The sequence below is a fragment of the Grammomys surdaster genome, unplaced genomic scaffold (genome assembly GCF_004785775.1).
Source record: "Grammomys surdaster isolate TR1022 unplaced genomic scaffold, NIH_TR_1.0 201, whole genome shotgun sequence".
NCBI classification, from domain to species: domain Eukaryota; kingdom Metazoa; phylum Chordata; class Mammalia; order Rodentia; family Muridae; genus Grammomys; species Grammomys surdaster.
In genome coordinates, this window is record NW_021604646.1 from 8,300,956 (window position 1) to 8,316,937 (window position 15,982).

The window sequence follows — 15,982 nt, forward strand, 5'->3', positions numbered from 1 at the left end:
TTAGTTCCAGATGTTGAGAAAGCTGTTCCAGGACCCTGTTGCTACAACCACTCCCAAGCAACGGATGTGGTTATAGCGTCCTGCTCTGTCAGCATCCCAGACGTTGTAGGTGAAATCATTGTTGTATCCAGCAAGAAGGAGGTAATGGCCACACTTGGAGAAGAATACAGATGTGATCCCACAGATGATGTCATGGAAGTAGGTCATGAGCTCCTGATCTGCATGGAGATTGAACAGTCTGCTTGTAGCATCATCTGAGCCAGTGGCAAAGGCATTGCCACTGGGAAAGAAACAGATGGCATTGATGTGAGACTCATGAAAGGTCTGCCTGCACATCCCTTCTCAGACATCCCAGGGCTTGGCTGAACCATTGCAAGCACCAGAGACAAACAGTCTGGTGTCAGGAGGACAGGCTCATGGCATGCCCAGCGTGTCCAGTTAGTGTGGTTGTCTGTTGGCCTGTCTTCTTGATGTCCCACAGAACATATACAGTATCTCTAGAGCTGGTGACTATCTGATTGTTTTCCAGGAACCAGCAACATGACAGATAATTTGCATGTTCTGTCAGCTTATGACTCTCACACTCATTCTCTTAGGGAGTTTGGAACAGATGTTATCCAGGCCACCACAGGCTACATAATTCCCAGAAAGAGTGTCTGCATAGGTCATGACCCAGGAAGGGCACAGGGGGAATGGCATGAGCCTTGTTTGTGGTATAGCTGTCCCAGGTGATGAGTTTTCCATTCCGAGAAGAATTGCCATAGAGTCTGGAGTCTGTGTCTCAGTGCCTGGCATAAATCTTGGCCTGATGTCCTCTCAGTGTTCACATCTGGATTCTTCCCACTGTACCATTCTTGTTTCTGATCTGTAAGAGTCGCATCTGTGAATGAGTTTTGAACAGCTCTGATCTGGTTCTTTAGTTGCTCAGCCTCCTCTGGTGGTTGGCCACACCCAGTCATCTTTAAGTCTCAGTGCTTTTGGCATTCTGCAGAATCCATGGTCATCATCCGGAAGTGTTTCTGGTCTGGTATCCCAGACGTGTGAGTCTATGTCAGCCTCAGCCAGCCTGTCAGGCGACCATGCTAAAACAAGCAGGATTGGTCTTAGCATCCTCAGACTGCAGGCAGGAGTCCACAAGGCAGGTCAGTCCACATGGAGGCTGTTTTGATCCTGACCCCACTAACCTCAGCACCTTGGCCCAGTATTGCCATCCTCCAGAAACACCTTGTCTTAGCCAGTGTTCTATTGCTGCTCCTCCTCCTCTTCTTCCTCCTCTTCCTCTTCACGTATTTATCATGATAGTCATATATAAGCTTTATCACTTTAAAATATGTTCTTTCTCTCCCTAGTCTCTTCAGGGCTTTTATTGTGAAGGGATGTTGGATTTTGTCAAGGTCATTTTCCACCTCTGTTGAGATGACCATATGATGCCCACCTTTGACTCCATTTATGTGATGAATTATATTTATTGATTTCTCTGTGTTGAACCACCCTTGCATGTCTGAAATGAAGCCACTTTGATTGGAGTAAATGATCTTTTTTGATGCGATGTTGAATTTGATGTGTATTTTATTGAGTTTTTTTTGTTTTGTTTTTTAATCTATCTCCACTTGTGAGATTTGCCGATAATTTTCTGTTTGTTGTGTATTTATCTGGTTTTGGTATCCAAATAACACTGGCTTCCTAAAAAGAATCTGGAGTGTTCCTTTCCTATTTTTCAAAATTTATTGTGGGGTGTGAGTGCACATAAAGTCCAGAGGACAATTTTTCAGTCCTCTTTTTCTACCTTTATGTAGACTCTAGGAATCAAAGTCTGGTTGTTGGCTAACACAAGAAGGATCTTCATCTTGTGAGTTATTTTACTGGCCCTCTTCTTTTCCAGTGTTATGGAATAATTTGATATTGTTATTTGTTCTTCTTTTTGAAGACCTGGTAGAATTTTTTACTGAATTCATCTGACCCTGGCCTTTTTTCATTTGGGAGATTTTTAAAAAATATTACTGCAACCTTGTTGCTTGTTATAGATCTTTGGTATCATTGGTAGGGTCATAGCCATCTAAAAAGCTATATACTTCTGTTAGACCTTCTAGTTTCTATTAGTATAAATCTTAAAACACATCTTTATTGTTTTCTGACTCTCCTCTATGGTGATGTCTCCTTTTCCACCTCGGATTTTGTGGATTTGTGTCTTCCCCACCTTTCTTCTGATTAATTGGCTGAGGGTTTGCCAATCTTTTCTTTTTAAAGAATCAGCTCTTTGCTTCATTGATTCCTTATGTTTATTTCATTAATTTCTGCCACAATCTTACATCTTGAGATTTTTTATGACTCTTTGACATTCTAGATCTGTGGTAAGCATATGCCTTGGAAGAATGAAACATTGGTCAGTCACCACTCCAGGAAGGGTGTGGGGGGGGGGAGAAGAGGATGAGCAACAACAAAAGAAAAATACAATGTTTATCCTTCATGACTGGATAATTTTATTTCCCTTAGAATAATGTCCTGAAAGTTCATGCACATGATAGCACTAGTCAGAATTCTCCTCTTTAAGTATTCAATAATAGCTGGCCAGTGGTGGCGTATTCACTGCTTCCACACTCCCGAGGCAATTCAGGTAGATCTCTGAGTGTGAGGCCAATTTACAGAAAAAGTTCCAGAACAGTCAGGTATATGTAAGGAAACCATTTGCCTTGAAAACAAAACATCAAACCAAACACACAAAAGGGGGTTAGAGAGATGGCTCAGTGATTATGAGCTCTAACTGCTATTCTAGAGGACCTAGGTTCAATTCCCAGCACACACATGGTTGTCTGTAACTCTTGACACCTTCACATAGACATACATACAGGCAAAACACCAATGCATATAAAATAAAAATAAATACATTATAAATACTGAGTAGTATTCTACCTTGGCTGTGCTGCATCTGCTTCCTATACTCCTGCTGGTGGATGTTGAGGTTATGTCCATCTTTTGACAGTTGCAAAGAGTATTTCAACGAACATGAATGTATAGCTATCTCTTTGGCATGTATACCCACAGGCTAAACTGTGGGGTTGCATGACTCCATCATTTGACTTTGGAAAAGCAGCCAGTGTTTTAAACAGCAGCTGCAGCAGTCTGTACTCCAAACGCCTGTGCCCAGGAGTTGACATATCTCTACATTCTTGCCAACATTTGTTACCATTTAGGTCTCTTGTTGTATTTTCTGTGGGTTTTATTCACATTTCCCCAATGGGTGGTGGTGTCAAGCATATTTTTCTACGTTTTCTTGGCCACTTGAGTGTCTTCTGTGGCGATAGTTCTCTTTAAGTCCTTGAGACAAGGCAGGGGAGATTATGGATGAAAACAGGAAGGGAAAGGACCCTCAGCCTAGAGTCTAGAGAAGCCTCTTGCTGGAACATTAACAACACTGTTGCGTAGAGTCAACATAGAAACACTGTTTCTTCCTGACAGACATTGTGTGTAAACACAGCAGCGAACAAGATAAGACCTGAGTGTCTATGACCTGGGGAAAGGTCTGTTCCACTTCCAGATGGTCTATGGAAACCTCAAACTTTGTTCAGAGTGATGGAGACTTATTAATAGTGGTCCAGATCCTCGGGAACCATCCCGGGATCCCATCTGGGTTCCTTAGCAACCCTTTGAAAATAAAGCCTCAAAATTCATCAGGCTGGTAGATACTTTAAAAAAACAATGTGGCGAGTGGGGTGTGTATGTCCGGGGTGAGGGTGGGTTGGGGGGGAGGGCTATCTTTGAGAACCCCAGACCCATGTGCTTGGCTTTATCTTTCCCTCTGAGCTCCTCTTTGTTAACCCCTGCTTCTAAATCTATTAAATGTCTTTGAATAAACTTCCAAATCTGCTCCACACTGGCTTGTCTGAAAATTCTTTTCTGAGCCAGAGGATAAGATCTGGTTTCATTGGAGTAGAGGTCTCTAAAAATAACTCTTCAGGCTGCTGTGGGTGGTCTGGAGGTCAGCCCCAGGAGGAGAGATTAGCCAAATAGAGTAACCTCGGTGAGTGGCTTTAGGGATGTAATTAGTCTAGCAAGAAGGAGGGAATGGGAAGGGAATGGGAATGGGACTTACCAGAGCCATGCTTGCTATGCTTTGATCTACAGAGCCCTTCAGTCCAACCTTTTTGTTTTATTATTGGGCCATTAGGTGTTGGGTAAGTGGGCACTGTTTTCTCTGCCTGTTTCCTGCAGACACTGGGGTATTGTTCTTAGGGACCCAAGGGAGCTGGAAAGTTGGTTAAGGTCAGGAAGAGCAGGCTGCTTTACTTGTTGTCCAAGCTCTGTGGGACCATCTGAGGTAGTCTGTGAGGCTAGACCGTGATGCAGATTCTGAGGAAAGGACTGCAACTGACCAGTTGCTGGAACAGTTTGTAGTTGATTTGAAATCTGCTGGGACAGACAGATGGGAGACAGAGGTAAAGTCAAGGAGTTGAGGGGAAATTTTTTATCATGGTTGTACATCTGAAACTTTTAGGTTGATGGTCCTAATAGTTGGGGGAGGGGAGTCCTGAGACCAGCGAATGTGGGGAGAGACCCTACCCTTCAGAATAGACAGGTAGGGGGAACAGGCTGTTGATTGGCAGGAGACCTTTTGACCCATGAGAGGTGGATTCAAGTTGATTTTTGATGCCTATAAGAATTTTCAAGTTCATAAAAAGAGATAAACGTTTTAGATATGTTAGTATTACCATTGTTTGTAATCTGTACTGAAATCCACATGGTAGCAGTAGGCTTCGGGAGGGAATCTTAAGAGGCAGACCAAGTCTGTACAGGACACTGCTAGACCAGGTTCTCAAGTTTGCAGCACAAAGGAGATTTATTTGCCCCAGGGGGACAAAGAACAGAGAACAAGAGACAAAGACAGGAGGAGGAGGAGGGAGAAGGGGGGAAGAGCAAGAGGGAGGGGGAAGGAATGTTTGCCTTGGAGGGACAAAGAACTACCTCTGGAAAGAGAAGAAACAGAGATGGCCTGAAGGCAAATGGAAGTTTATAAAAAGAAAGGGGAACCCCAATGTCAGGATGAGGTGTTTAATTTTAATCAGACACCTCAATTAGGGCAGCCAAAAAGGGCTTTTGATTGTTGGACTTCAGTACTTTGATAGCCAAACCTTGATGGTCAGCCTCGGGAGAAGGGATTGGTCAAACAGGGGAATAGAACTTGGTGGATAGCTTTAGGAATGTAATCTAGGGCTGGAGAGATGGCTCAGCGGTTAGGAGCACTGGTTGCCCTTCCAGAGGTCCTGAGTTCTACTCCTAGCAACCATATGGTGGCTCACAATCATCTGTAATGGGGATCTGATGCTCTCTTCTGGTGTGTCTGAAGACAACAACAGTGTACGCACATAAAATAAATGTTTCCCATGTCTACTAGAGCCCTTCAGGATGCCTGTGGTTGGATCTTACACTCAAGAAAACACAAAGACATTGAGCTGGAAGAGTCCTTCTTTGTTTCCTGGGCAGTGCAAAATGTGTGTGTGTTGTAGTTTGAATGAAAATGGCCCCCACAGGGTCACAGGGAGGGACGTTATTTTATTGGTCATGTGGCCTTGTTGGAGGAAATGTGTCACTGGAGGTGGGCTTTGAGGTTTCAAGTGCTCAAGCTAGGCCCAGTGTCACTCTCTCTTTTTGCTGCCTGTGGATCCAGATGTAGAACTTTCAGGTACCTCTCCAGCACCATGTCTGTCAGTGTGCCACCATGCTTCCCACTATGACAACAACAGACTAAACCTCTGAACTGTAAGCCAGCTCCAATGAAATGTTTTCATTTATGAGAGTTGTCATGGTCATGGTGTCTCTTCACAGCAATAGAAATGCTACCTAAGACAGAAGTTGGTACCAGGGACTGGAGTATTGCTGTGATAGGCCTGACCATGCTTTTATTTGGAGGGATATGGACTTTGAGACTTTGGATTAGGAAAGCAGTTGCTTTACATGGGGCTTAATGGACCATCCTAGTAGGAGCATAGGAAATCAGAGGTACTGAATGTGATTTGAACTGTGAGGGCCTGGCTCAGAAGATTTCAGAGAGGAAGAATATTTGGATGTGGCCTAGAGACTGTTCCTGTGACATTTTGAGTAAGAATGTGGCTGCCTTTTGCCTTTGTCCAGAAAAATCTGACTGAAGCTAAATGGAAGAGTTTTGGGTTAACTGCACTGGCAGGGGAAATCTCAAAACAGCCTAGTATTGACTGTGTCCTGTGGTCACCAGTGGTCACTCTTATGCAGATCTACCATGAAGAGGAGTAAACTGAGCAAGGAAAAATACAAAATGTACAATGTGAGGAGAAAGGGGCATCAGGAAGGGAAATGGAGCTAAGTCCTGTGTTCAAGGAGATAAACAGATTTAAAAAAAAAAAAAAGCTTAATGCTAAATGGAATGCCAAGAGCTCTGGAGGCCGAGGCAGGTGGATCTCTGAGTTTGTGGCCATCCTGGTCTACAGAATGAGTGCCAGGACAGCCAGCTTAGGCAGTGAAGGAAACATTCAAAAACAGAGAAAGTTAGTAAAAATAATTTGAACGAGGAGGTCAAGTTCCATCCCCAGCAAGCAGCAGAACTTGGTAGTTTCAGCCACAAGGTTCTGGCTTTGGAGTTAAGGATATGAAAAAGAGACTATAAAATCTCCCTCAGCGGCTAAGGAAAGCTACCAATGACACACTGCACAAGAGGTGCACCCCGTTTTCCACCATCCCACAAAACTCCCTTCTTTTCCATGGAGGGGTTCAGACCCTGGAGGAGGGCAGGTCTGGGCGGAGGAAGGCCACAGGTCCCTGGATGTCCACCTTGGAGGCTGTCCACGGATCAGGATGTGTTCATATGAGAAAAGAACTCTTCAACTGAGTGAGCATTCTGTCTATGTTCAGCTCTGGACCTGGGGTGAGCAGTGATCTTGTGTGTGGACAAGCCAGGCGGGTGGAGCTCCGGGACGAATGCCTAGCTTTTCTGTTGGTATTTGTGCAGCTGCCTCCCAAGCCTTGTGCCCGTTCATGAGGTGACCCTATACAAGTCACTTTAGATTTAACTCGCAGTCCTTTCCCAGTAAGTGGCACAGGCCGTGATACCCCATTCTATTTCACAGTGACACAGATGGCAAGAAACCAAATCAGGTTCTATTGGTGAGCATTTATTTTCCCAGAAGTAGGAGAGGAAAGGAACCTTAGGACATGCATGGGCGGTGGGCAGCACTAATGGTGGCCCTGTTTGTTCAGATGCCCCTTCTGGAAGGACATGAGCCCTGGAGACAGCTGTGGCTGGCACTGTCAACCCCTGTGGTTTGGATCAAGCCCTTTGTGGTCTCATTGTCTGTCAGCTGAGGCTCAGAGAGGAAAAGCTATACCCTCAGGCTCACATAATCCAGTCTCTCGTCTAAGCCAGGCCACCTTCTCTCCAGAGGATCGAGAAGGTTTATTCCCTCCCCTGAGACGCTGTTGTCCCCAGGGAAGCAAGAATGAGTTCTAAATTCTTGTCTTGGCCTCAGCCATTCAAGAATAATTTCAACTAAGTTCTTTAACTTAACTATGCCCCTGTCTGCAGTTCCCACAACCAGCTGCTTTCTGAGGTATCACTTTGTATGGCTCTCCCTGTCCCCAGGTCCTAAAACTCTCCAGTTTGTCTGTTTGGCCTCCCATATATTTATCCTCTCTTCTATATAAATATAACTATAGCTTATAAATACCAAGCTATGGCAGTCATTGACGCTATAGCATGACTTTTGACTATCAGCTACACAGGCAAGGAGTAAGCGGTCGAGTGGGGCAGAGAAAGTAAAAGACCTAACATATGGTTGAAGAGGGATGGAAGTTGATTCTTGGTAAATTTAGGGTTTCACAGTTGACTACATAACCCTTTTCTAACAACCCAAGTCTCTGTGTTGACAGGAAATTGCCTTATATTCAGGGATGGGGGAAAGATTCCTTTTACTGATGGAGTCTGCAGCTCCTTTCAGAAATATGATTCTGAGCCTGCTCCTGTGCTCCCTGCCTCACGCTGGAGACCAAGAAACAGAAGGCGCTCTGCTGGGGACCTTGGCCTAACCCTAAGGGCCCAGTGGGCCAGCCTGAAACTCCTAGAATTCTACTGAAAGTAGGTGGAGGCCAAGGAAGACTGAAGTATGGGACTTGGTGGGTGCCCACTGGGACTGATGGGAGCTTGGGGGGTTTCGGTGGATGAATGTCTGCAGCATGAATAACATGCTGGGTATCAGCAACCTCCCAGGAAGTGGAACTGGGTAGCACATATTTGAAACATATGGGACTTCCCTACATGTAAAAGAGAAAAGGAGTCAGGGCTGGGGACCGGGAAAGCATCATAGGATCAGGGCACCAAAACAAGGACCCTGATCTCATCTAAAGCAGTGGGGTGTAGGTATCTGGTAAGGCTGGCCAGAAGGCGCTTCCCAGCTGCTATATGGGAAGAGGATGAGCTGGCAGGGATAGAGGGGAGGTAGAGGGACCAGAGGCCTCACAGAGTGACAGCCCAGGGGATGGAGGTGAGCAAAGGTGGCATTGTTGGCAAGGCTCTTGCTGGAATGGCAGAAGGATAGGGCTTGCTGAGCCTCCCTGGAGACACCAGAGCGATGGTCATCAGGTTCTCCTCACTAGGCCAGCTTATGGAGTAGCTTCTTCACCCAGAGCTGCCTGGGGTCGGCACAGATATCTCGGTTCTTGATGGTTATCAAGCTGGAAGAGATGTAAGGCAGAAAGTTGTAGCACTAGCAGGGTTGTTGCTGAAAGTATGGACCTTACAGTCTGCCTATCTCGATTGTATTCTAGTTTTGCTCCTTGTTGGCAAGTCAGCTAACTTCTCTAGGCCCTGGTTTCTACATCTGTAAAATGGAGCTGACTGCCCTCTCCAGCTGCATGATATTTTGATGAAGCCATCTGGATACATACTGACCTGCTCAAGAAGGCAGATGCTACTAAGGGCTACAGTACCGAGTAGGTGCTATATATATGTGTGTGTGTGTGTGTGTGTGTGTGTGTGTGTGTGTGTGAGAGAGAGAGAGAGAGAGAGAGAGAGAGAGAGAGAGAGAGAGAGAGAGAGATGTATGTGCACATGCACTTAGAGATCAGAGGTCAACACAGAGTGTCTCCCTCATTTGCTATTCATCTTATTTTTAAAAACAGTTTCTTAAGCTTGAAGCTCTCCAATTCAGCTAGACTGGCTGAGAGATCTTCCTATCTTTGTTTCTCCAGGACGGGAGAGTATAGGGACATGTTGCCACATCTGGCTTTTTTTTTTTTTTTTCATGAGAGCTAAGGGTCCGAACTTGGGTCCTCATGCTTACTCAGCAAACATTTTACTGACTGAACAGCTTCCCATCCTCCTTTATAATGGCTTCTTTAATTTTTGCAACAACTATGTGTGTCCCATGCCCCTGTGTTCCCTATTCCTGTACATCCATCCATTCTACCCACAGATGCAAAGAAAATTGGCTGAATAGAAGAACGAGTAAAATATGTCTGGGGTGGGGGCTGGACTGTGACTTTGAACAGCGTCCCTTCCAGGCCTCTTAGAAAGCCCCAGAGCAGCTGGTGGAGCAATAGGCTTGCCCATGATGGGAGTGTTAACTGCCGATTGACAGTATCTCGGATCCTCTGAGCATGCCTGTGGAGACAGACTATCTTATTTTAAGTGATGTGAGAAGACCCATCTCAATTGTGGTGGGGCTGTTCCCTGGGCAGTAGATCCTGGACAGTATAAAACGGAGAGAACAAGCGCCCATCCCTCTGTTTCCTGAGCATCGAGGACATGTGACGAGTGGCTTTAAGTTCCTGGTGTCTCGACTTATCTGCCTTGATTCCCTGTACCTTGAACTGTGTGCTGAAACACACCCTTTCTCTCCTAAGTCATTCTTGTCAGAATTCAGTCATTTATCACAGCAATTGGAAAAGAAACTAAGATACCTAACAAGTGTGGCCCAAGGGACGCCTGAAGCAAGTACCAGGCCAGCTCCAGGCATTGAAGCTGTAGTTAGCAAGGTAGGTACAGTCTGGCTGGTGATGGGGTCTCTGTTCCTATTCCTTTGGTGTTTCCTAAAAGTTCAGCCATACAGCTGTGAGCTGCTGCCTCCCCACATACCTGACCTGTCCTTGCGTCACTGACCACTAGTGAGCAGAGCCTGAGGACAATAGCAACACCGAGCCTGTCTTTTTTGTTTTGTTTTGTTTTGTTTTGTTTTGTTTTGTTTTGTTTTGTTCTTAGGGACAAGGTATCACCATGCAGACCTGGCTATCCTGGAACTCACTATGTAGACCAGGTTGGCCTTGAACTCATGGAGAGCCACCTGCCTCTGCCTCCTGAGGGCTGGGATTAAACGTGTGGGCCACTATGCCCAGCCTGAGTTTGGCTTCTTGGGCAGTTTACACAAGGTTGGTTCCTCCCTGTGCATCTGTCTTTCCATCTGTCAACTCATATTCTTTCTAGAGTCAATTGATCACTAGAGTCCTTCACTGAACATCTGTGGAACAGGCCGTGAACTCTGTGACTTCCACTTGTAGCAGCTGCCCTGTGATGTTGAAGAGACCCTTAAGCTCATGCCACCTTCTCGATGTGCAAGGAAACCGGGGAGACTACAATTGCTGCACAGGGCTGCTTCTACTTAAAGGGTTATGTGCCTTGTGCTTAGCACATGATGTTTCTGCATTTGAGAAACAAAGACTTATGGCTCTACTGACGTGATAGGAAAGAGCCTCAGAGCTGAAGGGACCAGAACCTTAGGAAGATTCCAGCTCTGCCCTTCAGAGACACTTCTAAGAGATGAAGTAAACTATGGGAAGAGAGAGAGAGAGGATTATAGCGCTCAAGAGGTAGCATCTTGACCTCAAATCCAAGAACCATCCAAAAGGTGATGTGGCTAGCAGCAGCCTCTAAGGGGTTAGGACTACCACAGAAAGAGGAGTCTTCCGGCTGGGAGGAAGAAGCTGGGCAAAAATGGAAGAATCACAAGTGAAGGCTCTGCCCAGGCGTACAGGTGCTCCTGCTGAAGCCTGGGAGACCTTGCTCCAAGCTTTTCCTTACTGAGCCTGCTTTCCTTGCCCTTTACTGAGCCTATGCTGTGATCCCTCTGCTAAGCCTGAGTCCTTTTCCCTCTCCTGAATCTGGGTCCCCTTCCCTTTACTAAGCCTGGATCCCCTTCCCTTTGCTAGGCCTAGATCCCCTTCCTTTTGCTAGGCCAAAATCCCCTTCCCTTTGCTAAGCCTGGGTCCTCTTGCCTTGGCTGAGCCTGGGTCTCACTTATGAAATGGGGATAACCTCTTTGTAGAACTGCTTTAAAGATTGAATGAGTCACATGGGTAGTACTCAGAATAGCCTGGGCACATGGGTGTCAGCTCTTAATAGTATGTCTCTGATTAAAATGGCTACCTCGAAGAATTCCAGGGCATTGGGAGGACCCAGAATGTCTTGGCAGGGAGTGGCTCTAGGCATGTTGTTTGTACCCCAACAACTACACTGCTTCTTATCACCAATAGCCTGTGGCTATGTACTGCCCACATGTCCATGCCATGCTGGGGTAGTACCTATTTATTCAGCCGTCATCCTCAGCTCTGTCATGTCACAGATGTTCAACAATATCTATGGAATAATATCATCATTCTGGGATTCAGAAAACCCAAGCCTGGCTGAGCCATCCCATCCAGCCAAGCCTTCTTGAATTGGAGTTTGGTACATCCTGCCTACCCTTGAGCCACACCTGTCAGACCCATCCTCCAAGGCTCTCAAGCCCCTACCCCCTACTCACACAACGCCAGGCTTGCGGCAGGATTTTGAGGTCCAGAAGAATTCCTTCACTAAGCGTAGTGGCAGAGGGTGACGAATGTAGTCCTGGCAGCAGATACTGTCTTCCACATTGGCACCATAGGGACCTGGAGGAGGGGTACCCAGGGGACATTAGCCGGAGCACAGAGAGGACAGCTTCTGCCTTAGCCCTGATCACAGGCTGACCTATAGGGAAAAGATTCTCTCCCACACCGATAGATATCTTCTAGGCCTCATGCATCTCAGCCTGGGGAGTCTCTGAGATGCCACTAAGGGACCAGTGTCTACACTCTGGGACAGTCAGCTCCAGGAAGTAGATTCAGAAAGACTAAACATCAGCAGGCTTCTAAATGGGTCCTGCACCTCTGAGCCAGAAAGAGCCTCGTGCTCACCCTGGGTCAGTCTGTGGACAATAGCACCAGCGTTCCAGGAGTTTATGGAATGCTTAGCCCTGTGGCAGACCCACCTACCCCCATGTATGCAATACAGAATTAGAGATATACCTTCCTCTTTTCAGTGCCTTGGTGAGGCTACATCAGAGAGGGGAAGGCAAGCATCCAAGGTCACGGTGAGACCGTAGCAGAGTCAGAATCAAGGCTCAGACAGGTGACAGTCACAACACAGACCTGGTTCAAGTCCCGCTCTGTCCCTGACTGACCCTAGTCATCTGTCATCTCCAAGGCCCATGGAAGAATACCAGTTCCACAGAGCTTTACTAAATGAAGGCTCTCCAGATATTTGATACTATGAGCAACACCTGGTTGGTTGTAGCTGCCCAAACCCCCACTGTGACCCCTCTTCTGTCCAGCCCAAAGTGGATGTGTTGATACTGCAATGGGAAAGAGAGGTCTGGACCCTGTATCCACCACAGGCTCCAGAGCAAACCTTGGGTATTGTGGGGCAGCTTTTAAGAGAGGCTTTACCTTCCCTGGTAGACTCAAGCCTGGTACCGTGCAGGCTCTGCATCCACTCCCAGGTACCCTATATCTAGGCAGAAGGATCCCCAGGTCTTGTATAGCACAACCCCTAAACCAATTGGCATATCCCAAAAGCCAAGCCTTTCTGGTAACCCAGTTTATAAATGTCTATACCTGGGCTCTGAGAAGTAATAGAACTGTCCCAGGCAAGTGCCAGAGCTAGCCCAAAGCCATAGGGGCCAATGGCAGACTCACTCTGGGACTCTTTTCAGATTCTCTGGTGTTCACCCTCCTACTCCCCAGCCTCACCTGCATCAGAGGTCTGAATCGCCACAGCAAGAAGGACGAGAGCCACCAGGAGTGGGACCCGCAGGCTGGCCATGATGTATGTATCCTAGTCAGGTGTCTAATGACCAGGGGACAGGAAGGTCTGATACTTAAGCACTCTCCCCACCCACTAGCTCAGGCACCTCTTAGTCACTACCAAGCCTGACATTCATGTCCTGAAAGAAGAAGTCCCACTTCCCCCCACGGGAGGATCCAAAGGCGGGGAACTACTCAGAGGGGACTGCCACTCTTCCAAACTGTGAGTCTCCAGAGACTTGTAAAGTCCCCTTAGCGGTGCTCTGCAGAGGATGTTTGTTCTATGACCTCAGCCATGTTGGTAGGGGTCTTGAAGAGGACCTTGGTAGGGATGGAGAAGCTAGGCAAAGCTCCACTGCCCACCTCGGTGGCCACTGGCACATGGACAACAGACAAGGCCAAACCATGCCTAGATTTGAGGCTTTCTTAATACCTCAAAGCCGGGCATCAGAGTCTCTGTCCAAGGGCGGAAGCCCAGAGCCCTCTGGGTCAGGCTCTTGGCCCCATAACCTGACTTTTGTTGGATTTTTTCAGTAGACAGCCTCACCCGGTTCAGGGCAGGCTGCTCCTGCACTTTCACAGAGCCTGCGCCTTTTCAGCCTTTCCTTACCCACTTCATCTTCCCCTCCTTGCCATCCCACTGACTTTACCCACTGATATAACCCGCAACCCCCATCTGCCAGTGTATTCGCTTCCCAATGCTGCAAGCAGGAGTGAGTGTGCAAACTCAAAGCTCCATGTGGCCCTTTCCTAGTTTAAACCCATGCTGGTGCTCCCATTCACCTGAGGACGGAACCCAGACTCCTGACTAGGCCTCTTCTCCAAAACTACTCCCCACAGTCAGAGGGACCACACCACACTACTTTATGGTTCCTCAAAGAGATCTGACCCTGACTGTATTTCCACTTTCTGGTTCTTTACTACAGAAACTCCTACTCATACACGAAGACTGTTTGAAATGTCACTTCTTTGGTAAGCCCACCTACTCAGGAATTCACACTCTCCAAGTAACCTGGACTTTCTCTAAGATCCTCTCATAAGCACAGGGAGCTGATCCCTTATCTTTCTGAGTATTCAGCCTGTTGAGCTGCCTGCTAGCTGGCTGCGTGCTCCAGGTTCCTAGCCTTGTGAGATGCCACCCATGCTGGGGTGGGCTTTGGTGATGTAGCTGTCTTAGAGTCGTGTTTGGTAACTCCCTCACCCATATTCCTGTAAGTAACCCCAGTAAAACACATGGTTCACCAAGTTGGACCTTAGTGGTAGCCATACTTTAGTTCGTCTATGGCCTTTCCATCTGGGGTGAATAGATATGTTGTGTTTCCTCAGGAAAAGTCTTGACAGATAACAGTAAGCAAAATAGAACATTCGGGAAATGGATGACAGCCATAGTTGCCCAAACATTTAAATATGTCTAATACTGCTGAACACACTCTAGTTAAAAATGGTTTGAAATACTAAATATGTATTGTTGTTTATTACATACCTAACATGTGGCCTTTCCAACTCAAACTAAGTTTTCAGTACTAATTTCTAGTTAGAAAAAAAAATACAGGTGCTGGATTTGGTGGCTCACACCTGTATTCCCAGCTACTTCGGAGGATGGAGAAAAGGGTTGCTTAGACCCATGGGTTCAAAACCCTCTGGGCACTATAGTGAGATCTAGTCTTTAACAAACCAGCAGCAAAAACTGGAAGAAAACAAGTTACCTCACAAAAGTGATTTGTCAACCACCAGAGACATTTCAGAAGTTAGATGGCTGGTCATGTTTACATATACCTGTAATTCTAGCACTCAGAAGGCTGAGGCAGGAGGATCCCTGTGAGCTTGAGAGAAGCCCACAACCCAATCTCACAAACACCAAGCTATGCTTGTGAAGCTGGTCCAGTGGACAAAGTGTAAGGGAGTTTTGGTCTCCCAGACCCAAAAAGGTCAGACGTGTGACTATAATGTCAACCTCCGTGATAAGATGAGGAATGGAGACAGGAGGATCCCTGGAAGCCTTTAGTCTGGCTCACGGTGTGATGAACAAGAAACGCTGTCTCAAGGTAGAAGCCAAATACCAATACTGACTCCTATCAAGGACCTTCCAAAACCAGGCAGTGACACACTTGTAATCTCAACATCTGGGATTGTCCTGAGTTTGAGGCCAGCCTGGGCTATATTAGGTTATCATGGGCTAGATTTAGATCCTGCCTCAAAAAAATAATAAAAGCAAAAAAAAAGATTATTCTAGAAATAATCAGAGAAATTTGAATACAGACCAGTATTAGACTCTGTTGTGTGTTAGATTTGTTTTGTGCATTGAAGACCCCAGTGTGTGTTAGAGATAGATGTTCTTGTCCCTAAAAGAGGCACACAGAGGTATTCAGGAGTGAGAATCATGATTTTAGAGTTGGGGAGAAAATATATGGTGTTAGATATAATATGGCTATATGACACCTTTGTCTATAGCATCAATTGCACACCTGTGTACACGGAGTAATATATACAGAGTACAGTGTATGTATATTTATAGACATAGGTGCATATGTTAAGATATGTGTGTGTATGTGTGTGAGATGCATCTATAAATGTGCAGATACGTGTTCAGAGGGGAGACAAAGCCAAAATGGCAAGTTGAAGTTGCCACCAAAGGTGGGACTTGGTCATGTGCGGCTGCTGCACAAATCTAACAACATGCTTGACCACTGAACATGTATCTCATTGGGCTCGGTGGTCCACCCCATAGTCCCAGCACTCAGGATGCTGAGTCAGGAGGATGAAGACTTTGCAGATAGCCTGGGGTACTTAATAAGACTCTGTCTGAAAACTAAGCCACAAAACAAAAACAAAGAGTTGTTTTATGTCTTGGTTTTGAGACAGGGTCTTGCTGTAAAGCCAGGCTAGCCTCTAGCTTGTAGCTATTCTCCTGCCTCATGAGTGCTGGAAT

At 46.4% G+C, this 15,982-nt stretch overlaps 1 protein-coding gene and 1 pseudogene across 1 annotated transcript; both read right to left on the reverse strand.

Annotated features, from left to right (window-relative positions):
* On the reverse strand, nucleotides 1-880 carry LOC114623724 (annotated as a pseudogene).
* A 6,223-nt stretch (nucleotides 881-7,103) lies between these two features.
* Ccl22 (C-C motif chemokine ligand 22) lies at nucleotides 7,104-13,101 on the reverse strand. Its single transcript, XM_028770445.1, has 3 exons — nucleotides 13,000-13,101; nucleotides 11,757-11,880; nucleotides 7,104-8,694 (listed from the first exon to the last, which is right to left on the reverse strand). Exons 1-3 carry the CDS (start codon nucleotides 13,070-13,072, stop codon nucleotides 8,613-8,615), a joined length of 279 nt encoding a protein of 92 aa, XP_028626278.1. The 5' UTR covers nucleotides 13,073-13,101; the 3' UTR covers nucleotides 7,104-8,612.
* Nucleotides 13,102-15,982: the final 2,881 nt, after the last annotated feature.